This window comes from Passer domesticus, chromosome 1 (assembly GCF_036417665.1).
Source record: "Passer domesticus isolate bPasDom1 chromosome 1, bPasDom1.hap1, whole genome shotgun sequence".
Lineage (NCBI taxonomy): Eukaryota > Metazoa > Chordata > Aves > Passeriformes > Passeridae > Passer > Passer domesticus.
In genome coordinates, this window is record NC_087474.1 from 89,797,702 (window position 1) to 89,823,034 (window position 25,333).

Consider the following 25,333-nt stretch of genomic DNA (forward strand, 5'->3'; position numbering starts at 1 on the left):
CATTCTTTTATATATATATATATATATATACAAAAGAATGAAAAATAAAACTCATAGTAGAAACTAGCTGTGCACTTTTATATGGTCTGCCTGCAATAAATGGATGTGCTTTACTTTGCCAGCAAAGCTCACAGCTGTTTGGGAAATGGTGGGAACTCCTTAGTTTGGGGATCACTATGGGACAGAGCAAAAAATGAAGGCTTAAAATTTGACAGCAGAGAGTCCAGCTCAACACAGATTCTTAACAGATTTTTGGTATTGCTTATAGCCAACTTTTGAAACACATCCAAAAAAAATGACACTTGCTAAATTCTCAAGTGATACCAAGATACACAAAAACTTTGTAAAACAGTGAGCTGGGCTTCCTTTCAAGTTGAGAAAGACAAAGGTACCTCCTTATACTCTCATTGCTGTAGTCTGGCCTGAGTTCAACCAGCAACAAAACAGGAGACCAGACTGTGAGGAGGGTGCTTTAGTGTCTGAGTAAAATCATCAAAGTAACTAAATTCAGCTGGGTTTGCAGTGTGTGCGTTGGTGTGTGTGTGTTGGTTACTTGTTTCTATTTCTCAGTAGCAAACACTCACTAATTTTTACTTTATTTTCTCTTTTGTCTTTGCCTGCCACTGCTTCTTTAGCCACATTCAAGTTGTTAAGCATTTTGCTCTGTAACAATTCCAGATTATAAAGACTGGATTTAAACAACATCATCTAGTTCTTTCCTAACAGGCAACTGAATACAATGTAGGAGAAACTGAGGAAAATATCACTTGAACTGGACTTGTAGCTTTTATTGCTGCTATCAAATGATCCGACAGGAAGTGCATGGCTGGAAAAATGCTTACAATACGTCACACAGCTTGTTAAGATGCTGACTCTCTTCCCTCTTACAAAACCCCCCTTGACAAGTACATCTACCTTACTGTGTTCACTGTCAGTCTTACAGAGTGAAAAGGCAGAGAGAAAGTGAAATCTTGGTCACATAAATATGCTGTCTGTGCCTAACTAAAGGGGTAGACAAACTCTCATTAAAGACAGTAACACTCTTTATAAGAAAACCCATTACTGATTAGTTTTTTTTTTTTTGTTAATGTCTATTTAATTTATGTGCATTTTTTAGTATATTTAAGATATCCTTAAAGCAAAACAATAAGATTCATACAGGGGTTTGCACTAATTTAGATAAATCACTTTTTAAATGTGACTTACATGTTGGCCTACTTCGAGAATTTACTATTAAATTAAATAGCACAGACAATTCCACCACCACTTGATAAAAGCTTGTTATAGGGCTGCTGGTGCTAGATCAGTGCCACAGAAATGTTGTCTGAGTTATGAGGACTTCACAGCTGGTTAAAATTCCTTTTAGAAATTGTGAGGCTCTAATTCTACAACAGGAGTTACGCCAAGTATCCTCTCTATCCACTCATCCCCAAAAAGGCCAGCACAAAACTGAAGTCTAGATGAGCTCTATGTCCTGTGTTTTAGACTTGGCAGTGAAAAAAATCTCATATATATATATATATATATATATATATACACACACACATTTATATATTTATATATATGTGTGTGTGTTTGTGCTCTATCCAAATTCTACTTGTACTGCTGGGTGATGTAGTAATTCAATATTAATGATTAGGGACAAGCAGACAGAGAGGAGAAACTAATGGATTGCTAATATATATCCTGGCATAGTTCGAAGAGGTGTCTTGGGGCTAATATAAAAAAAAATAAAAACTTAAATTAGTCTATATAAGAAAGTTGTATAAGGCAGCAGAATATATTACCATCCAAAGTAGAGGGGGGAAAAGCAAATATTTTTATTATGTATTAATTTAAAAATCTGTGAATCTTGATTCAAATTTTATAGCCCTTATGTCTCAGGTTTGTAACTTTACATCATTTCATTCTAAATTCTGACCTATGTAAGAGACCAGAGTTATTAATATTTCCTATTATTTCTACTCCTCAAACTTTATGACTGGATTTCTCCAAGGCATTCTTGATTCCCACTCTTATCTTCCTCTTCATTTTGAAAGTATCAGTTCAGGGAATTGGCTGAAAGATAGAAAAACAGACACATAAAAATTGTTTGACTGACGGTATTCATTGTAAATTTTTTTTTTTTTTTCCTGGAGGAGATATGAAGGTGAATCAGGAAATGGATGGCATTTTCAGATCACATGAATCAGTACCCAAGAATTCATCATTTTCACCAAATATTTAACTACTTTTAGGGACTTGAAGTTAGATGGTCCTTATTTAGAATTCATATTAACTTCTTTAACTGCCTTATCTGTCAGACTTTAATGGAAAGAAAGCAGCAATTACTAAAAGTCAGATCATAGATTTATAAATATAAGTGCACACTTATTTATATACCTGTGTTGAAAATATCTTAGGCATTCATAAAAACAAATCATTTTGTTTATAAAGAGTCTTAATAATAGAAATCCCATGAGAAATATAACTTTCTCTTTTGATCATAAATGGTAAACCTAAACTCATCAGAAGAATGTATAGTTCTCAAAAGCCAAGTTTTAGACTCTCACCTAGCTTTTCCTAATTCATAGATATTATGGAGACCAGTCAGCTTAACCTTTAAATACAGAACATAACGTGAGACAGTAACTTAATGGAAAACAACAAAGTTTGTAACTATGGACATGTACTTCCCCATTATTTAAATGAAGAATTGCAATGGTGTATTTTGCTAAGACAATTAAAATGATGCTCAGTCTGACCTTGCCCTGTGTCTCCTGCTGGGCGTACACAGCTACAGCCTTTCCTGGCCTGCTTTTCAACAGTGTACTTCTCTGCCAGACCAATCCGAGGATGAGGATGGCAAACTTAAATCCTCTGGGTCATCTGCTTTCCTGGGATGAAGATGTCATTCCTATTTTTACACATAACTACATCACAAGTCCCTGGTATTTAAATATGGCAGATTTGTGATGATCCAGCCTTGCAAGGTGTTGCTCAACGCAGGCAGGAATGCTAAGAGCTCGCTCAACTCAAATGCAGCAGGGCAAACACTTTCCTGAATCTCAGTGGGAAAGAAGAAAGAAAGGGTAATGTAGAGCTGATGATTGGGTATTTCAACAATGTTGTGTAAGTCAGGTAAATTCAAGACACCAGACTGCACAAACTCTCTGTTCTTAAGCATTGATTCAGGAAAGGGTGCTTGTTTGTATGCACCATTCTTCTGCGTGGTCTGCTCTGGAAACCCTCTGGTCACCAGTAGGGTTTCTCCTTGGTAATAAATGATGTGGTTAGAAAACAAAAGTAGGCAATTAACTGTGAGACTTCAAAGTTCTCCTCTGCCTGTTTTTCACGAATTAAACAAAAATGACTAATGTTTTCAATGGTCTGGAAAAAGTAACATGCAGTGGTAATAAAGACTTTGAACTCTGTGATCATGAAGCAAGCAAAGTCCTTTCCCTATGATGGAAGTATAATTCAAGGTTTACTGAAGCTAACACCTTCTTTTTCTATTTTTTTTTCTTTTTAACCTGACTTAAGCTTTCAGTTTACTGTATCTGACTGTTTTTCTAAATGGTGAAAGAGATGCTTATTATCCAAGGTGCTTTTGATGGGTACTGTGAAGACAGGCCTTCCCTTACACTGTGACTTTCCCACCTAAACAGATGGAAATCCACCCCCTTCCCTGCTTTCTAACACTCCTTATATCCTGCCACCACAGGAATGAGCTGAAATCTGGCTTCCCACCAAACTGGCCAAAAGCCTGAAGGTGCTGTGAAGCCTTTCCTCTTCCAACTGCAGTACCTTTACTGCTTCCACATGCTGCCATCCCTTAATAGGCTGGGTCTGTTTTGTTGGAAGGAGAGATTAAAAATGACTAACAGGGAGATATATAACATCAGGAAAATACTAGGCAGAAGACAAAGACGAGCTCCATACTGGAAGAAAAGCTGGATGTGGTGGACTTGGTCTTCTTTTTTTCCCTTCCTTAAATCAGATAGCAGAACTTCTCCTGCTGCTTTCTCCCTCGCCCTTAGCATAATATTAATGGATTATATTAGAATATCCTTACTTATTTTGGATATAGTAACACAATGAGGCTTAGCCTAGGATTGAGACACCACTGTGCAACTTGTGAAGAAACAAAAAACCCTCAGCGCCTACTTGCAAGGGTACATCTGGGGATTGCATCACCTAAAATTGCTGGGCTCACTCACTCAACTCATCTGGTTTAACTCTGTAACTTAGACATAGCACAGAGTTACATGTAATATTAAAAATGTTACAGTTTTTAGCCTTAATTTCAAACATGATTAATCTCACAGGCAGTTGCAGACATCTTTGCCCTTGAGCTTTTAAAATAAAATTAAATAAAATTAAGCATTGACATCATGACTATTCTTCCATGAAACTGGTACAGAACTATAAAGCGCATTACTTAAATGCTCTGTGGGTTATATAGAGTCAATATGATTCCAGTGGAATTTTTCTTAGAATGTGCTGTATGTTATTAACACAGTATGAGATAAAGATATAAATGTGGTGAGTTTTGGGATTTTTTTTTTAACTTATATGCCTATTGTTTCATAGCCAAACTGCAGAGGAATTTTTAGAGACTTAAATATACATCACTCAGGGGGCTAGAATTTTGATATTTTTTTTTGCTGGCAGTTGGTTTTGGATACATGGTGCTTACTTTTCACAGATAAAGTAGGGATATTTTATTTTTTTTACACAGCAGTTGGAAAAACAAATATATCTCCTCTTTAAAAAGAAAGTCTAAATGTATTGTAATAGGTGGAGGTACATAAGAAGTGTAGGACTTGATCTGAAGATGTCTTAATAACACTTCAAAGAAGTTAACAGTGTAGGCATGTGAATCATCTTATATTGCACTTACTTTGATGGCAATTTTTAGATGGAAAATGAATTTTTGTATTTTCTGCACAAGTATTTTCTGGATCAGAAGGAAATCACATGAGAAACTGACCCTAGGCCTTATAGTAATTACAATAGTGGCTTCTTAAACACTATTGTTATAAATAAGGAAACATCCTTGAGTGTCAGGGTTACATGACTTTATGAAAAAAAAAAAAAAAGTTTGGCCTTTAGTATTTGGGTTGGGTTTTTTTAATATCAAAAAATAATCAGAAAGAATGTTCCAAGTTCCAGGACTTCATTTTAATGATAATTTCAAACTTCTGTTAATGTTTCTACTTGAAAAAGTTTCTTTTATATTCTAGCCAAAGTAAAATTGAGCTCGAAGTTTAAGGCAATTTGGATTTGGAACATTTGGCTTGCTGATAAGTTTTGATGCTAGCTGTTTTAATTAGCTAATTTTTATAAGATTACTCTAGCATGGATGAATTCCATGGTTTTGTTTGTTTTAATAAACTCTTACTGCTTTTAGTCTTCTAAATTGCTTGGTCTTGCTGCGAACAACAAAAGTCAGTTTCTATTGCAGTTTGTAGTAGAAACGCGCAAATGCTGTCATAAAAGGAAAAAAAAAAAAAAAGCAATTCTGATGGAATTAATTACAATGCACACATGAACAGAAATAACCTCCTAGTTTAATACAGGTGAGCTGACAAAACACGAAGGCATGCGCCGAAAGCCCGGTGAGCGCGAAATGCGAACGCACGTACCTGGGGAGATGCCTGCGCGCCCCGCTGCAGCCCCGCGCTGCCACGTCTCACTGTCCCACGCACGCCCCGGGACCTTTATAGGGGACTCTCCCAGGGCCTGGAAATGAACTTTTGGGGCTGACACGTCGACTGTGCCATGAGGGGAAGGAGGGGACTGGAGGGGGCGGAGAGGGACTCGCCGGAGGCTCTTACGTGGCGGCAGAAATGTCAGTAGCCCGCTCCCCCTTTGCAGAGGGGCCGGAGCCGCTGGTGCGGGGCTGCTGTCGCCTACGCTGTTCCTCGCCGGACCCCGGAGGTCCGGGGCCGGGACATTGGGGCTGGCTGGCCGGCTGTGGCATGGCGTGAGAGGGGTGCGGAGAGCCGGGGGACGCGCAGCTTGGGAGCTCCCGGGGCGCTCCCGTGTCCCTTCCGTCCCGGGGCAGCCGCTGGCGCCCAGCCCTCCTTCGCCTCCCCTATCTGCTGCTCCCCGGTTTTGGTACATTGCCCCAGCCCAGGAGCCCCGGGCAGCGGCCGGGAGCCCCTGCGGACCTGGCACCGGCGGCGCTGCCCGTGTACCACCACCTCCCCTCCCTCTTGCTGTCGCTGGCTGCAGCTCGCCAGGATTTGTTGTGCTTAGTTGTACTGGCGCTGAGACGCCCTGCTCAGATCTGATGGAAAAAGAACAGCCTCAGGTCATGTTTTTGTGAGCTGCGGTGATTAAGGAATAAAAGGAAATAAAAATAAAAACCCCAAACCCCAAGGACAAATATCTCAACCAGTTGCAACTTCTCAGCTGGCCCGGAGGGGGGAGCGCGGGGGAGGGCATGGAGTAATGCGAGATCGCCCCAGCCCGGGGCAGCGCCGGCTGCGGGACGAGCCGAGCCGGGCCGGGCCGGGCCGGGCCGCGCACCGCATCGCCGGGGCCGGGCGGCCGTGGCTGCTCCGCCCCCGCGGCGGGGCGCTGGGTCCGGCCGCCGGGCGAGGCGCGCAGCTGCCGCGCCGCAAACTTGGTGCGAGCGGGGGAGCGGGGCGGCTCGGCGGGGCTGCGGCCATGGCGGCGTGAGCGGGGAGCGGGCATCAGCCCGCGGCGAGCAGCCCACGGCGCCTCCAGGTAACCCCTGCCGGCCCCTCTCCCCTCCTCGCCGCAGCGGCGCTTTGGGAGCGCCGCGGGCATTGCGCCTTCCCGGCCGCCCTGTCCGTGAACCGGGCCGCCTCCCCGGTCCTCCACCGGCTGCGCCCCGGTGTCCGCCGGGCGCCCCGGGGGGCGCGGAGGCCGGGCGGGCTGGGGTCCGGGCGGAGCGGCGCAGGGTGCCGGCAGGGGGTGCCGGCAGGGGGAGCCGGCAGCGAGGCGGAGCGCCGCCGCCGCCGCCGCTGGGCTCCGGTGCCGGGGAGCGCTGCCGGCGCTCGGAGCCCGTCTCGGGCATTGCCCGGCCCCACCCCCGAAAGTCCACCGAGCCTTTCAGAACGGGCGGTCGTTCTCCCCGTAGACGGAGCTGTTCGCTCGGGACCAGAAGAAACAGACGGACAGGGAGGCGCATCTCCAGAGTGGCCGGAGCCCGGACCGTGGGGGCTCCGCGCAGCGGGACCCCCGCGCCGCTCTTGCCCTCGGGGTCGCGCCCGCGGGAGCGCGTTCTCGCCCAGGAGAGTGAGGTGCGTTGCTGTCGCTGAGCCCCGGCTGCGGAGAGGCAGCCGCTGGCTCCGGAACGTTTCGGAGGGTTTTGTCACACTTCAGCAAGTGAAGTTTGCTCAGGCTCATCTTCTGGTGAGAGAAGAAGTGGCGTGAAAGGCACCGTCAGTTGTCTGAGAAACGTGGGTCTTCAGTGGGATGTTCGCGTAGTAGGATTTGAAACCCCGATGTGCTTTTATTCTCGCTGTTTTGTTTAACTGCACCGTCTTCGGTCTGTGGGGTGACTGTATTTTGGCACTTTCTGAATTGGGGAGTTAAGAGTTTACCATTCCGCAACGATGCAGATGGAAACACCTCAGCCAATTGTATACCTATATCGTTCTGTGAGGATTGCTTACCAGATAAATGGCAACTATTAGCGTTTGTTGTATCATTCCAGATGCTGAGTCTGCATTGTAGATTGACACAACGATAATCTTCCCGGGATTATTCCTGGGGGGCAGCTGGAGTGGGGGGAGCTGTCAGTGCATCTGTTCCTTCAGCAGACCGGACTATTGGCAGGAAAGGTCTGTGCATACAGGAACATGCAGCTTTGTGAAGATGGCTAGAATTTTCAAGATTATAGCTGTGACAAACATCCTGAAACTAAAACGTGGTGTTAAAGTTGTAGTGATAGTGTGTTCTGGGAGACCTAAGGTAGTGCATCTGAAGGAAGTGCATCTTACTTTCTGAAAGCTGACTAAACACTCTTGGTTTCAATTTTGGTGTAAAAGCCTGATGTGATGTAGAGCAGATTTTTTTTCATAGTGGAAACTGCACTCAAATCTTATTTCTAGGAGTTTGAGCATCTCCTGGTTGTTATATAAGGCTGACTCAGTTCAGTAAAGTTTGACTTAGAGTTGTTGAACTTGCTGATGTCATATATATAACACATAGTCAATCAAAAGTGTATTGCTGCCTTGAAAGGCTGAGGTATGGTCTTGGCTACTTTGCTTAGTAGATTGAAAAATATTGGTAAATTTCTGGATTTTGTGCTGTGTTCCCACCTTCCTCTCCAGCAGGTACCAATAATATAACTTTATTACATTTACTAATGAATTCATGTCATTTTCTCATTTTAATGCTGAACAGCTGTGAGTAGTCCTGCTGAGAGCTAAGGTTTTGCTCTGGAGTGTGGCAGTTTGCTTCTGTGTTCAAGAGGTTTTGAACAAAGTAGTGTAAACACTGGCTTCTGAGTTGTACTGCTTATTCCTTGGGATGTTGTTACAGATTTGTTTTGGTTGACAAAGCTGAAGGCATTAATATCTGAAGTGTCTAATTTCTTTTAATATTTAACTAGTGCTGTTTTCATAAAATACTTACAGGTAGTAGGAGTGCCTGTGCACTTTGTAATGATCCATAAACATGGTTGTAGCAAGTTTGTTGTACTCACTTCCTGCTGGGCAGAGATGCAGAGGGTGGTTACTGTATTGCTGCTGGTTTCAGAAGAAAGAGTTGTGTGGTCGTTTGTTTTTCACTTTCTTTTCCCCCAGCTACTTAGTGAAACCACGTGCATTCTGACTTCTGTTGATATAGTCTTGTACAAATACAGGATTTTCAATGAATGAAGTTCAGTACTTTTCAGGGAGTAGCTGTACACTGCAATCTATGAACTGCAGAAATACAACATCATTCTCCTGCAAATTTTGGCTCTTGTGTTAGAGGTTGCATGCAGGAATTCAGCCAAGGGAGCAGCTGAGCTCCTGGGGTGAGCAGGAGCAGAGAGACCCATTTCTGCCCTCTGGTCTGCAACAGCTTTATCAGCAGTGTTGGCTGGGTCTGATTTCTGTGCTGTGGGACACGTAAGTGGATGGCTGATACTGCTATCAGTTGATAGTAGGTGTGTACTACCCGTACTATCTGTTGATAGTGGGGAGGAGGGTGTGTGAAATCTGATACTGTGCTACTTCATGCAAAGCAGTATCTAGTAATTGGTTAGTATGTTGTGATGATGGACTTCTGAATAGCAGTGAAATACGATTTAGCTTTAGATTTAACGTCTGGTTTATAAAATTTTTGATATGCTCTTGATGTTTGGTAATGTATGTTCTGAAGTTACTACTGCTCCTGAGATGAATTGCTATTGCTATGGCCATAATTGTAGCACTGAGGAGCTTTCCTTTTCTGTAACATCATTTATGGAAATGTTTGATGGGCATTCTTGTTGATGCAGAGTTCTCCAAATTATTGTTAATCAGTCTGTTTCTCTTTATTATCATCCTTTTATCCTCTCTGGCATGTGTATACATTCCGATTTGGAAACAGTGTTGAGTTACAGCCTGTATATTCATTCACTCCTAACGTGTTTTGCAAAGCTGTAGCTTCTTCCAAACAACGAGTTTTTGGGGTTTTTTGATTTTTTTTTTTTTCTGATTTGTCAAACGCTATAAACATTTTTCAAACTGACCCTTTTGAGGTATGTTTGGCAACTATTGGCGGTAGGCTGGATTTAATTTGCAGGCTGCAGCATTGCAGCTGTGACCCGTGAAAGGCAGGTGGCACTCTGCTATCTGCAGTTCCCACAGACACCTGGGGAATGCCACGGCCCAAGCTGTGCACTTCAGCTATGGTTTGCTTGTTAAATCTGTCGTTACTAAAACGGCAAATTGCTTTCAAAAAAAAAAAAAAGGCTAGGTATTTTATTTTAGTTTTATTTATAAATATGTCCTGTGATTTATTTAGGAAAGTTTACATCTAACTATAGCATATTTGCTTAACATTTGTCAGGAAGGTAGCAAATGTAAACCAAGTTAATGATCTCCAACCTGCAGTCTAATTAGTGTCCTCCTGATTTTTTGCTGGAATGTATATTCCAAAGTATGAAGCACTCAAATCTTTTGTCATTTAGTGGATTTGTTCATGCATTTATTCTCAAATTTGTGTTTTCCCACGGATATTTTGATGCAATCCAGTTGTCTGCTGTGTAGTATCAACTCTGTCTCCATACATAATTATATTAATAAAATTAATCTCTGTTTAGGGAGATTGGTTTTGGAAGAAATTTCGTGGTGTCCCAGTTTATATTAAAAAGTCAGGCAACTCAGAAAAGCTGATGTTTGTCAATGATAGTAGCAGAAGACTGGGATTGATACTTAGTCTGTACTGAGGCCTTTGCAATGAAACTCTTGAGTTTAACTCAACTGTTGAAACTTATCTTTTCATATGTTATAATTTCTTTGCCAACGGTTTGAATGACTTATTCAGAAAATTTAAATTCTGTGTAGTATGTTAGCTGTGCTATCATTTCCAGACTTACCTTCAATTAGCTTATCTGTTATGAAATTTCTTGCATGATAGCCATATAATATGGCTTTTTAATCCTTTTCAAATTTTCCTTTTTAAAATCAGGATAAATCTTTGAGCTCCAGTATACCTTAGAATTGTTGGATCTTAATATCTGACAGAACTGGTCAATCTTTTCATGGTTATCAATCTCAGTAGTAGAGATTAGTTTTATTTAGGGAATGTTGATTGAGCAGCTCTGAATTTTTGGCATATAATATTCTGATTTTTAATCCCTTGCTAGATGAATAACAACATGCATCCGTTTTGCAGTATTTGTTTAGTTTAGGAGAAACTCAGAGAAATTATAATTTTGAAAATACTGAAATGTAGCCTTTTACTTTCCTCTCTCTCTGGAATACTGGGGTACATTCTTAGGCATTACTAAATGCACGGGATGAAGAATTAGAGCACATGTGATGGCTGCAGGATTGGCTTATAATGTGAATTGGGTGTGCTGAAGAAATTGGCTGTACTGTGAATTGTACTGATTTTCCCACTTCTTTTCCCCACCTCTCTCCAAATTACAAAATTGAGCTGCTGTCTTTTGTGCTATTGTCCTTCTGAGAATTGCTAGTCTAGTTGGAAGCCCAGAATGCTATTGAAATGTGCTTTCTTGTTAGACTTAGGTTTAACTGGGAATCAAGAATGCAAAATATAAAGTTAACTATAAGGCTTCTGTCTGTAGTTAGGGAGAGAATATTTTAATAATTTGGGGTCCTGTTCTTCTAACCCACAGTAATCTTACTGCTGAATCAGTAATTTCTGTTACTGGTGTACTCTACAGACAAAGGCATGAGAAGAAGTATTTGTTTGTAGTTTTAAAAGTTATTAGGCAGTTGTTCCTCACTGTGTTTTCTTCAGCATACAGTCTCTTCAGAAATTCCTGTTGCCTTTTCCTTTCACTGTTTGTACATGTTTTTTTACCATGTCATTTTAGTGACCTTCTTTCACTGGAAACCCACAAACATTTGCATTGGCAAATGTTTTGGAGGGCTCCCTGGGAGCATGGCTGAAATGACCTTCTTGTGGGAGAAAATGTATAAGATGAAACAATTTCTGTTGACCTTGTCTGATAGTGAAATCGCCAAGCACTTCAGGAAAAACTCCTGGCCTTGCCAATTATAGGAGTTTAGGTTATGTGTATTGCTTTGTCTTTCTAAATGTCTGGCAGAGTTTTTGGGTTTCTTTACTGAGTCATAGTCAAAGCTGAAGGCTGGAAAGAAATTATCCACAGTCATTGTGCTGTTATGTTACTTAACATGAGTTCAGTTACTGATAGTCTCTTCTCTTGATGGTCTCAATTTCTTTCTTCAATTCTGAACTTTCAATAGTGATATATCATTGTTTTCTTAGCTTTTGTCATATGAACTGTGTGTGTAGTCCAAATTTTAGCTCTTCTCATGCTCCAGGGCACGCTTTTCCTTGTTGCTTTTTAAACTTAAGCAATGATACTGAAATATCTAGGAGACAGTATGTACACAAAATTTTTACTAGTGTCAGGTGTTACATTACCCAGTGCTGCAAAACGGGACTCCTATCTTAGCCAAAAGATGGGATTTCAGCTTTGGACAGTTTTCTGATAGTGCTCTTCAAGGTCTGTCAGCCTGGGGTAGCCAAGAGCCTGATGACTGCGATGATCCTCATCAGTAGCTCTGATGTGGAAGTTGCTAAAGATGATGTTGGTACTGTTGTTGTTGATGTTGGTACTATTATTCTCTGTTGTGCTCATTGTCTGACTCTGTCCTGGCTCTCACTTGATAAAATACTTCAGAAGAACCCAACCAAGCAGAGAACCCCCTTAATTCCTGTCCATTGTTAACAACTTTTCTTTGTGACCTGAGCACCATGGTGTGCTGTGATTCCCAAAGGCAGGCAGATATAGATGGAGGATGCTGTACCATCAGAGTGCTGTTGTAGTTTGTTTTCCTCCTTGAAAGTTCTCGGACTGTGTCAGACCATTGCCTGCTGGGTCCTTTTAGTTGTGCCAGCGTAGCTATTCATGTGGAACCAGAGTGTAAACAGTATTAGGGAACTGATCCTCTTAGAACTTTGCCTTTGAAGTACCCATGGCCACCAATCCCAGTAAGGCCCCACAGGCTCTGGTCTCAGTGTAACTGCAGGTGTGCAGTCGCTATTGTCAGGTGAGGAAGGAGAAGAGGATTGTTTGTGCAGAATAAAATTATGATTGGTCCCTCAAATAACAATGAAATGTGGAGGATTTTGCCTCAGTGTTTTAGAGTGTATCCAGACAGCTTTTTTTAATGCCGACTTTATAACAGGCAGCAAGCTCTCTTGTGGAGGCTGCAAATGGACTGAGGCACAGCTGTATGACTGTCTTCACCTGCAGTCTAAACTTGCCTCCTGAGGAGTGAGGTACCTGAATGCCTCATTGCACTGCCCTTGAGTGTGTCAGAAGTGGGGAAATGCAGGGTAATAACCTGTTAAATACTGAAGTTCAGTCTTCCAGAGCTTATCTGCCAGACCTTATTCTGCTGAAAAATGGTAATGGGTTCTGATACATGCTGTTGGAATTGATAGTAGAAAGCCACAAAACCCTTCTACATTTGCATGCCAGGAGCATGAGTTCATGCATACAGTTCTAGAGACACACAAGAGATGAAGTTGGTCTTTGTGGGAGGAAAAACTTCTCTTGATGCATATGGGTAGAAGTCTGAAAATGCTGCTACCCTGGCCTCTAGAGTCTTGTCTAACTGATCTAATTCTGTTGTAAGTCTTGGTCAGAATTTACAGACTTTCTTGAATTGTTCAAGAAAGTTGCTGGATTTTCCAGTTTATCTTCTGTTGCTTTCCTAAGCTCATAGTGTCAGACTCTTTGCCTAAGCATTAGCTAAATCTTTAATATACGAGGCAACCCAGTGGAGCCTGGGCATCATCCTTTAATTGCTGGTTACTACAAAAAAAAAAAAAAAAAGAAAAAAAAAAAAAGAAGTGTGTAACCATTAACAACAGCAAACAGAGATCTGGGCTCTAGAGCTGAATTGCTGTTCTTTTTGCCATTGTTGTCTATTGTTTTAAATTAAATTAATGGTCTGGGTGGGGGAACTTGATTTTTTCCTTCAGTTGTCTTTCTTTAAGTGAGTTTGCAAGTAGCTTTGATTAGCAAATTCCATTTTTGCTCACTTATCTATAACTGTCAGGGGAGATTGTTTTGCAAATTTATTTAATCTGAAGGCCAGCAAGATCAGTATTGAATTTTGAAGAAAAATAATCTTGAGCTAGAGGTAAACACTTAGTTCTGATATTTAACTTGAATCTTTGTATTTTTCTCTCAAACCCACAATCATAAAGTGCTCTTAAAATAACTTGAGCAAGCATGTTATTTTTCTTAGAGTACCCCCATGAACTCATTGCTGGCAATGGCTATCTGCCCCTTGGGAAAAGGACACATTACTCTTTTTATAGGATGACTGTTGACAAAGCTTGTCCTTCAGCTTCACTTGTAGGGCTGCTGTGTTGTAATTGTTTTTTTACCAGAAGGCTAAAAATAGAACTAGTTTGCTGTGGAGGCATATCACTAATATTTTAATAAGAGGAAATATAAGACTTGTTTAGCTGGAAATATAGGGAACTCCATTTGTTTGTGAGGAACAATTAATGTGCTTGTCTTATCTTTCAGATTTACTATGAATTCTGTATAAACCAGACCTGATTTATAATTGCATGTATTTGTTTATTTTTGTGATTTAGCATTTCCTTTAAAAAAGTAATTTAAACAAGAGGTTTGGGGGTTTTTTCCTGCTACTCTCATCAACTTTGATCTTTTTTGTAAGACCAACAAATTTCTAACAGTGCCAACACTGAACATTTTGGAAATGGCTTGCAAAGTAAGTAGAGCAGTTGGCACCTGCTCCCAGCTCTGTGCACACACTGACACCTTCAAAGACTTATATGTAGCTGTAGATCTAGTCTAGAGAACATGATTACAGAAGAAACTTGAAGATCTAGAGATTTCTGGTTTTAACTAGCAGCTTTAGTTTGCTTCTTGCGAAGTGGATTGCTTGTCTTTCCTTGCCCCTTTCTACATTGTGAAAAGTGTTGCTTTATGATGACTGGGTACCTTGCCTCCTTCTTGACTATTTGGGGACTAAAATTTTGCAGGTGTTGAATGTTCTTGCTTCCACATAAAAACTTATTTTCTTATGAAGACAAATCAGTCTTCATTTGAAGAATAGTACTTCTGTGTTTGCATTAATATCTATAGATAGTTGATAATTGGAATGATCAGTCTTCGAAAAAAATTGACTATTCCTGAATATCATTCATGTTGCCTTTTAGGTACTTTAATGCCACCTTTCATCCCAAAACATTAAGACTAGAAAAAAAAATACAACCTTTGGCTTAATAGTAGCAGCTGGTTTTACTTCCATAATTGTTGTACTTGTCCTAAAGTCATTAGGGTAGTGTGGAGTGCCTTACTTTTGTGACTGAATGGTAAGGATTAGTATTATATTGTTCAGGTTTACATGTCATATTGTGATTGAAATGAGTTTGGAATTGCTCTTCCAGGCAGCTGACTAAGGGAGAAAGGGAGGAGCAGAAGATAATCTCTTCAGCTTTAGCAATGGCGACAGGTATATAGGCTAGTGGTTTCTTCTGAAGTGTTTCATTTGGCTTCTTTTTGCCACAATAGTGCCCAAGATTCATCATTTAAATAGCATGCAGGCTTATATCTGTAGTCTTTATGTTGCAACATGTGGAATATGTAAAATTTTCTTAAGAAAAAATGTTCATTGATAATTCATCTTTCTGTAGTTTAAAGCCTAATAAAGAAGAAGGGAGATGTAATCCATGAAACAGAGAGCAGCTAACAGGCAAGCTCTAAGTGATGTCCGGGTGTTAGAAGAACAAATTACTTGTTGGTAGAATTGCCTTGTTAAGGGTTAGGGCTGGACATGCTGCAGTGATCTCAGACCTAGGGGGAGGTTAACAAAGCTTGGGAAGAAGGATGTACCACTGATAGTGAACACACAGAGTGCAGAGTTTAAGGGCCATGAAGACATCTGGCAGAACTCCCAAGACGATGAAGAAACTAACAAAGCAACTGTGCTGAAATCAGCCCTGTCTGGGTAAAGGGTAATTCTGGCAGGGGCAGATTGCGGCCACCAACTCACAGACTGCTGACCCAGGAAACCCTACGACTCAAAAGAAGAGAAACACTGAGCATGAGACTAATTAGCATGGGAAGCAAGAGAATCATTTACCAATAGAAGACAGAATACTAATAAGTAAGAGAACTATGCAACTTGTAGCCAATGAACACTAATTCCTTTGTTTGCTAAAATGTATAAATAGTAAAAAGTTTTGAAGGTTGGCATGCTTGATTTGAGTAATATCACTGAGCACCCAGGCTTATGCAACTCTGAAATAAATAAGCAATATCTCCCCTGAGTGTGTAATTATTGGCTTGTTACACACTGGGTAATGAATCCAATTTTTCTGGACAACCCTTGCATGTTGGTCCCACGAACTCATTAACAGAGAAAGTTGTTGCATCAATTTTCCATTATCCATTTTTTCTGGGGGGTATACCCAGGTGCTCAAAAATGAATGGAAGTATAGCATCCTTGTCCCAAGGCATCTGTGGATGGAATCGGTTTTTTCTGGCAAGATCACTACCAGTGCATTCCACTGTAGCCTAGCATGGGAAGTGAAGGATGCAAGTCAATATTCAGACTCATTGAAATGGTAAGATACTTCTCATACTTATGGCAATAATATTTTCATACTTGCAGCCATATAGAAAAGATTTTGTAGACTCTATTTAAATATCATCTGTGAACTATGTTTTCTTTAAACCTTCTTTACTCCAAGTTCTACTTCAGTAAGTCCTGAAAGATTTACTGCTAACTCTTGCCAAGTTTCTAATATTTCCAGACCTGTTGGAATGAGTCCAGAGGAGAGCAGAGCTGGAGCACCTCTCCTGTGAGGGCTAAGAGAGTTGGAGCTGTTCAGCCTGGAGAAGGCTCTGGGGAGACCTTGTGGCACATCACAATACCTAAAAAGGGCCTACAAGAAAGCTGAAGTGGGACTCTTTTCAAGGACGTGTAGTGACAGCACAAGAGGGAATGGCCTTAAGCTGAAGGAGAGCAGATTTAGATTAGATATTAGGAAGAAATTCTCTACTGTGACTGAGGGTGGCGAGGCACTGGACCAGATTGCCCAGAGAGGTTGTGAACTCTCAGTCCCTGGAGGTGTTCAAGACCTGTCAGGATGAGGCTCTGAGTAACCTGGTCTAGTGGAAGGTTCTCTAGCCATGGCAGGTGGTTTGGGACTAGATGATCTATTTGAAAGGAGGTTGTAGCAAGGTAGAGGTTGGCCTTTTGTCGCAGGCAACTAGCAATGGGACAAGAGGAAATGGCCTCAAGATGTGCCAGGGGAGGTTCAGGTCAGACATCAGGAAGAATTTCTTTACTGAAAGGGTGGTTAAGCATCAGAATGGGCTGTTCAGGGAAGTGGTGGAGTCAGTTTCTGGAAGTGTTCAAGATGTGACTGGATGTGGCACTTAGTGCTGTGTTTAGTGGACAAGGGGGTGTTCCATCAAAGGCTGGAGTAAATGACCTTGGAGGTCTTTTCCAATCTTAATGATTCTTTGATCTTTAAAGTCTCTTCCAAACCTGATCATTCCATGGTTTAATGATTCTGGTGTCTGTCTGAGGCAGAAATGCCTTCCTCTGGCATTTCTGTTATGGGCAGCTGCATGTAACCTGTAGGTCACATGTTCCATTGGCTCAAGGTTCTGACTCATCAAAGGAAAAGGAAGTATAACACATTTCTGAAGTGAAACTACAGTGTTGATAGTTGCTTTAGTGATGTGTGACAAATGTATATGAATGAAATGAACAATGTGCTGGACAGAACTCATTTGAGCAGTAATTTCTGTGTAGAAATTGTTGGATGGGGCTCAGTGACCAAAATGATTCTAGCTAGATAACTGGTTCATAGCAGTGTTCCCTCCTTACGGTAAAACATATCTATAATTTAAAAGATTCATGTTAATAGTAAAATATATCTTTGACACTTGTAATTTTCTAAAGAACTCCTTGCAAACATAATTTATAAATGCTTCCTGGTTTACTCTATGAATGATCAAAATTAACCTCATCTTACAGTTCTTCCACATATTTGTAGGGGTGCTTGCTTGGGGGTAGGACTTTTTTCCCCCTCTCTACACACATGCTACAGTTTTGCAGTCCATTCTAGTTTGTCAAGCAGTGGCACAGGCTAGATAATAGATAATAATCTCTTCATTTGTATAGTCAAATTGCTGTTGTAGTATCCCACAAAGTAACAGTGGAAGGACAGAGAGGCCTTTCTGCTGGGAATAATTTACCAGCTTCAGTCCAGTGGTTAGTGCACAAGATGGTTGTGAAGACAAAGTGAATTGAAACAGAGATCAGGACACTGTTCTGATAGTTGACAGTTCTATTTTGAGCTCTGAAGAGCTCATATCTTTGAAGAAAAAAGAAATATTGGTATCAAATATTGATTGTGCAATATCCAAAATTCATAAACTTCTTTACTTTATTCTGGCAAGCTGGACTGAAGGGATAAATGCAGCAACCTTTGCTGGAGAGTAAAAAAAAATGAATAAAAGAAATGTCAATTAATCTTTCATGATTAGTGGGATCTTTTAAAGGCAGATGTGGTTAAGTGATTTAACTGGATTCAGAAAATATAATTGAATCAGAAGAATCTTTGTAAATGATGACGTTATGTTAATTTAGATGAACCAGAAACATGGACAGGCTAATTAGACTACACTAATGTACACAGACACTTGAGTTTTTCATATGCTTTTCTGAAAGCTGATATACACTTTGTAAGTGTAAATGTTTCTCCATAAGTTGCCTCTGATTTGATGGTATATCTTGCCATGCTCTTACTACAGACTGTGATTGTATGTGTTCTGTGAGATTTAAGCACAGTTGTCATGTTTTAATTTCTAAATTCTTCAGGTTCTGCTGCCTTATACTGCAGATGTAGTTCTGAAAGTGGAATCAGTTGGTCCTAGTATGGTAATTCAGATAATGTGCAGTAATATGCTGCTTTTGGAGAGCTCTTAATTGTAAGCTTGCTTAATGTTAATGAAGAGGGGTGGAATATTGAGGGGTGATATTTAGCACTACTTCATTAAAAAAAGAAAAAAAATTGAAAATAAAAGTTCTATACTGTTTGTTATCTTCATTTTAGATTAGCAATGCTAATAAAATGAGCTCTGTACTCTGTTGAGTTCCTTTTGGCTGTGTGCATATTTAAAGACAAAGCCAAATCAGAATGTCCCTTGCTTTACTGTTTAGTAATTTGACTCAGTTCTTCTACATCTATATCTGTGCTGTGCAGGGCAATGCTTAAGGTGTAAGGCAGGCTGGGGCACTCTTGCATTCTGCTTCTGGATTAAATGTGTGTAAATGTATTAATGCACAAATAGTTCTGTAGCAGTGCTGGTGTGGTTAGCTGATCTGTCTCTGTCTAATCCATCAATGGTAAGAACCTGTCATGAATTTTGTGGGTGGAATTACTCTTCTCTGCTTTCACTCTGCAGTGAGTCAGCCAAGATGGTGTCCCAGCAGGGGAAGTTGTGTCTGTGAGTAAGCTGAAGGTTGCCATCAGGAGGTTGCCAAGTGTCCTGTTAGTGCTATCACATCCAAGACATGCAGGTCACCTTTCCTGCATTCCCATAGCCCAGGCTGAGTGTATTGCTGTCACTGAACTCTGAGCTAGCAGGGGGCTTGGGCTGGCAGGAGCCTGCTGGCACTCGCAGAGCTGTCAGACTTTTTTCCTGCTGCTCTGTGTCCTCAAGCTCAGGACAGAGAAGGGCAGCTGCTGGTGTGTAGGTGGGCGGTTTTTTTCAAGGAGCAAAGATAATGCTGTAGGTGGTGGGCAAGAGGGGAGAAACAGCTGGTAGAAATAACAGATGGGATAGGATGTTTTGAGTGAGTGGGAATAGAAAGCTTCATAGGAAAGGCTTCAGAGCCTGTGTGCCATAGGAACAATAAGTTAGGAGCTGGTAGATGGGCAACTGCAAAACTGTGAAAGCCTTTCTCCCTTCTCTCCAGCACTACTCACCTGGCACCCCACTGGGGGCATGGTGTCACCCTCTTGGTCTCACCCTGACTGCTACAGCATCAGACTCCTTTTGGACTAGATCAAAAACCAAGGTGCCAGCTAACCATATCCACTGCTGCTGCATTGCTTTTCTTAAGTGCTTAGAGGTATACAATTAGCTAATGAATGCTAACGCGGAGTTTCTCACACACGTTTTCACTGTGTGAAACTTGATGGCTGTGTTAATGTCAATAATTGGTAGGCAGGAGGAGTTGCTATATAATAGGAACTACAGAAGCCAAATTCCAAGTTGGAAAACTGGGTCAGACTAATTGAAGTAATGTCACCAGCTCTGAGGGTGGACAGTGTTCTCCTTTGCATGTTGAAGGTCTGTGGATCTACAGGACTTTCAGCTGTTCTTCAGGTATGAACTTCCACGTACCTTGTTTTTTATTTGTTTTGTGTTTCTTTTGTGAATTATTATCTGCTTTGCAGTAGAAGTTTAATGTGGATGATATGATCCTATATATGTGTTTTGGAAATAAACAAGTTAATTTTTCAAACTTATAAAATGCATCGGTTTGTGGAACCCAAAAGAGATCAGCAAAACCATCCCATACATTAAAGCTTGCACTCAGTGTGAAATGGTAACAACTTGGTTTTATATCTTGGACAGAGGTCTTTGGTTTAGTGTGGCTACTTCATAACCCAGACTCTTTACTCTCCACCTTTTATTTCTGAAAAAATAAAAATGTAATTTTTTTTACGAAAGTCATCAAAAAGCCAATATTTTAATTTGTCTGAGAACTTATGATCATCAGAAGATCATATGAAGTATTAATGCTTAGTTTCGTGTGGGAACACAGTTGAAATAGGTTGGAAAATAATTATGGTGGACTTCTGCCTGGCTTCTGTTTATTGAAGAGAATATGGAACACAAAATATTTGCTTAAATTATCTGTAATACAAAGTGTACTCTGAGATAATAGTAAAAAATTCAATACAGCTTCTTTATTCCACTGTCAGCACATCCAGACTTTCCTTTTTTCCCCTGTGTCTTTAAATATCTTCTTGAAAACCTTTCAAACGTAGTTTTATTAACCTAACATAGTGCAGATGTTGCTAGCTTGAGAAATAAGTCACAATGACTTGTAGTATCGTGTCAAAAATATCATTTAGAGGCTTAGAATGAGGGGAGCAATTAATGAACAGTCTTCACTACAAACAAATGTCAGAGACTCCTCCAGGGCTAAGCTGCTTCTGTGCCATATTCATTAATTGCTCTTTTGAGCAAAGTTGGTGTTGATGAGTGGGTTTAATTAAGTATACCTGAGAAAATCCACAAAACCAGATCAGAAGTATTAGAATGAAAGATTTGCATTTGATTTAATAAATAAAGACCTTTTCGTTCTCAGGGGTTTTTATGCTTCATGTAACTGTTTCTGGCTGACATTTCTCCCTGAGTGCTGTGTTGTCCTCACTGGAGAGTGGCAGACATGTCTTATGGTTTGCTTCAGGATGCATGCCAAATACCATGCCCATATTTAAGTCTCTATTATTAAATATGTATTAAATCTGTCATAATGGAAGATATCTCAGAACACTCTTACTCTTCCTGTTGAAAAATGGCAGGAGAGGGAAGAAGCACTTGTGAGTGGAAAGACAGAAATCTTAAACTGCTAAAGCTCATTCCAAAATTGCTGACCCTGTAACCTCGTTAAAAATACCTCCTTGGGAAAAATCTCTGTATTCATATGTAAAAAAAAACCCCAAATCATATGTATATCTGGATTTTTTCAATGTACTTCATGGCTTACAGGTCTAAATTGAAACTTGATGAGTGGTGGTCCCCAAAATCCGTTTTTATGTGAAATACAGTAATATATGTGTCAGTGTGGGTTTTTTGTTTCATTTTTGGTTCTATTTTGACATGTGGGAGAGCCTGCCTAGAAGAAGGCTACTACTGTATCTCTTTCCTGTGCCTTGAAATGAAAATCGCAATAATATATTAAAATTTGATTATTTTGTGTTTTGATGAGAGGGTTCAGGGGGAGGGAGGCCTTTCTTAGTTATACTGCTTTTAAGTATTTGTTTTGGTTTTATTTGTACATTCTATTGTGTAAAGTGAAGAACAGTTTGGTGAAAATACTTGTAATTTGCAGTTTTGAGTCAAGTGGTAACTGGAAGCTTTAATAGCCTTTCAGTACCACTTCAAAAATGGAGATGTGCCATTGGACAGACATGTCAGAACTTAGTAAAAATAGCATATCCTACAGTGGGCATTCATCCAGAAATCTAAATTTAGCATTGTATCCTGGATATAGTACTGCAGGTGGTCACAAGCACTAAATTGTATTCAGCACCCTCTGTTATTCAAGCAGGTCTCAACATACTTATTTTAAATATTTTATGGTTTTATGCAAGGCTACCTTACTGTTATAACTGTGGTTCTTTATATGGCATCAAAATGTGAACCGTGTTTCATAGGAATTAAAACAAAGCCTTAGCCAGAGATGTTTAGTGTCATGGTTCTGCGTGAATGGAAGTCAGTGGCACAATTCCAGCTGACTGCAGCTGGGAGTATTAGGAGATCCTGACTTCTTTCTGATAATACATATAAACACACAGCCAGTTGGCAGGTTTGAGTCTGATTTATTTCACGTTATTCTCTTTTGCTTGTAGCATTCTAATAGAGTTTGGCCAAATAAGCTTGAAGAAAATTTCTATCCGTGCATTAGGGGAATGTAAAGCTTGAGGAGAAACAGAGCTCGGGTATTATGGTTTGATTAATTACTTGAATATTTATGCAAATTACAGTAGGTTCTGATGAGTGTCATATGGGGAAAGTCTGTACTGACCTTTTCTTTCCATTATTCTGCTCTCTTCTTCCTGTTTCTGGAAAAATAGCAGGACACAGGATTTTTAATAACTGTGGGCAGCAGGTTTCTTTAAAACCCTCTGGAATGACTTGTAGAAATAAGATAGAATTTTCTTATGACATAATTACTGAGTACAGGTGTTAGTTATTGTGTTTGTTTTCAGATAGGGAAACAAGAGCATATGTTTCTCACACTCTCTATAGATGACTGTATGTGTGTGGGCAGGGTGTGGGAGAGAGACGACAGAACTCTGTGTCTATGTAAATATTCTCGTAGAGGACAAACACCTAGGAAAAAGATGGTTTCCTTTATTTTTTATATTTTAACTATGTGCAATCATCATTTTTTTATTCAGAGAGTATTACTTAATGGCTTGGAGGTTATAAATAGACTTCTGACTTTCTAACACGATCACTAAGGTGAGAGACTGCTGCTTCACATTTTCAGATTCATCTGCAGATCTTTATTGCTTTGGTCACAGTTTCTTTTTACAGCAATTCCTTGTCATATTGAATACTTGTGAGTATTCCAACAGTTTCTTGGGTGATAAAAGAAATTATTCATTTTTAATTTAGATGATGTCTGATATTTTCATTACTTTCACTTATAAGAGTTTAGGTAATGCTGGGATGAAGAGGCTGGATTTTTAGGTGGAATATTCATGACTAGAGTGAAGAGAAAGCCATTCACGTGTACTGAAGGGGACACAACAAGTACAATGGGTAAGGCACAAGTGTGATTTCTTCAAAGATTAATAGCAGAAGCTTATTCTGCTTATTTGCCATAGTAGACTAGTGGCAGGCTTCAAAACAGTGACAAGATTGAGCAGTACTTGTGCTTTAAAAAATCTGACAGGGAAAACCCCTGCACATATAAAATGTTTAATAAAGGTAATTTTAAGTGATTGCAAATGCATCATGTCTTTATGGAAATGGAAGTGCTCAGTAACCCTGTGGCCTAAGCAAGTTTGCTTTTTTAATTATAAGTCTTTGCTATTGTAGAAACAATAAGTAAAAAAAAAAAAAATCAGGAAGAAAAATAAGCTTTTTCCCACCGAAATAAACCTGGCATTAATGGGTCTGTAGTGTGCTGTGGTGCTGTGCAAGGATCTCTGCTTCTTATTTTCGTCTTGGAGGAACAAATGTTACAGCCATGAAAGTGAAGGGTGTTACAAGGGCAGCAACCACAGTGAAACTTAGAGCATTAGCTAGAAGCAGAAATGAGTTCTGCGGATCTGGTTTACTGTCCAAGTGAAATTGATGTATGTGGGTAAATACAAGCACCAGAATGAACCTTCTAAGAAAGTAGTCGGTACAGGATGAATTTTGGGAAAGCTGAAAGCTATGTCATGAGATCCTAATGAAGTTGTAGTTATTGTCTTAGCATGACACCTATTATAAAGGCACAAAAATAACAGACTTAGGCATTATAGGCCCATATTTTTTTTTCTCCTGTCTAAGGGAGAAGCTAATATGTACAAGCCTGTAAAACCTTTTGTAAAGGAGTTCAGACTGCTGTATAGGTAAATAGGTCAATTATACCCAAGTTCATTGAACTTACTTTAAAAATAATTTTAAAAATGAGCACTAATAGCTTCTAATGCTGTGATAAAGAAAATAATCCAATGCCATTCTAGTGTTAGCCTGGACAGCAATGTGAACAGTTGAAAAACATATTTAAGATAACCAGAATTTTATAAAAAGAAAGACTGGAGAAACCAAAATTGTTCTAAATTCTTCTGTTCTAAGACTTAGGGGAAAAAAAAGGCAACAGCACCTTTTGCCTCTTCCCTGAAAATGACCATTTTAATGCTTATTTCAACTACAACAGTTGGACTGGCCTAGATGGGCACTAAAGAAAAGAAAACTTGAAGGCTGAGCTTATTCATGGGCTCCTCTTCCCCCACAGCTTCTGTGCTTCTCAATGAACGCACCCTGTGCGGGCAAAGCATTTTTGATTCGTCTCTCTGAACAACCACATCTGTGGCTTAGATGGTTCATCTCTTTCTAAAAAAAGGATTTAAGCTTCACAGAAATAAATTATTCCCATATTGTTGTGAGTTTCTACACTAATTTTAGACAAAGATGCTTTAGATGTGGGGAAGGAAGTTCTCATCTTGTTTAGGTGACAACTAGAGACTTGCATGGGAGTAGAAAATGTGACTAGTTCTTTATGATATGACATTTTAGGACAGATTGACAAACAGCTTGAATGACATTTGAAATGTGAGATGTTGTAAGAACTCACTGCCTTTGCTGTATGTAAACACTGCTGGGAGAAAAACAAGCTTTTATTTTAAAAAGAAAAATGATGAGGGAGAGAAGAGCAAGTTATGCCTAAAGCTATTTCCTTGTATGATTAACACCTGGACTGTCTTCAGAAAATGGCATGTCTTTCTGCTTTTATAATTTCAGAGTGGTTATTGACTGAGCAGTAGGGGGCTTTTTTCCTTTATCTGGTGCCTTACTGAGTTCTTTGCAGCCTCCCGACTCTGTTAGGAAGCTAAAATTGCAATTTTAGCTATCAGACGTAGAAATCATTAACAACATTTATTGACTTCTAAACACTCTTCCGTTATCTCGATGCTGTCAGATCACCCTTGCCCACATTCTACAAAACATAATTGAAAACAATGAAATTTCTCAACTTTTGTGGACAGGTTACAGACTGGAGAAGATTTTTATCTGAGAAGACATCATTCAAAATGAAACTATAAGAAGCTGCATGTGCCAGCGGTAAGAACAGCTTTAACAAAGAAATCTCTACAAAAAACCCCGTGTGCCTTTTCTGCTTTGTCCTTTGCATTAAACTAAGGGATGTTTTGCCAAGGT

At 40.1% G+C, this 25,333-nt stretch overlaps 2 protein-coding genes and 1 non-coding gene across 6 annotated transcripts in view; 1 reads left to right on the plus strand and 2 right to left on the minus strand.

The window, feature by feature from the left end:
• Positions 1 to 1,796: 1,796 nt before the first annotated feature.
• On the minus strand, positions 1,797 to 6,451 carry LOC135305354 (sterile alpha motif domain-containing protein 1-like). Its single transcript, XM_064428904.1, has 2 exons — positions 5,628 to 6,451; positions 1,797 to 2,058 (listed from the first exon to the last, which is right to left on the minus strand). The coding sequence occupies exons 1-2, from the start codon at positions 6,106 to 6,108 to the stop codon at positions 2,042 to 2,044; spliced, it is 498 nt and encodes a 165-aa protein (XP_064284974.1). The 5' UTR covers positions 6,109 to 6,451; the 3' UTR covers positions 1,797 to 2,041.
• On the minus strand, positions 2,149 to 2,217 carry LOC135290416 (small nucleolar RNA SNORD123). The gene has a single exon (XR_010353188.1). It is a non-coding gene; the product is annotated as a small nucleolar RNA SNORD123 (small nucleolar RNA).
• A 40-nt stretch (positions 6,452 to 6,491) lies between the features above and the next one.
• The window catches only part of SEMA5A (semaphorin 5A), a 315,396-nt gene continuing 296,554 nt past the window's right edge, over positions 6,492 to 25,333 (plus strand). Inside the window, exons 1-2 of one of the 4 annotated variants that reach the window (XM_064428870.1) lie at positions 6,492 to 6,717; positions 25,162 to 25,237. The gene's annotated coding sequence lies outside the window, so the exon portion shown is untranslated. Of the gene's footprint in view, positions 6,718 to 6,973; positions 7,257 to 25,161; positions 25,238 to 25,333 lie in introns of those variants that run through there. The other 3 variants (XM_064428886.1, XM_064428877.1, XM_064428892.1) reach the window with 3 other exon arrangements.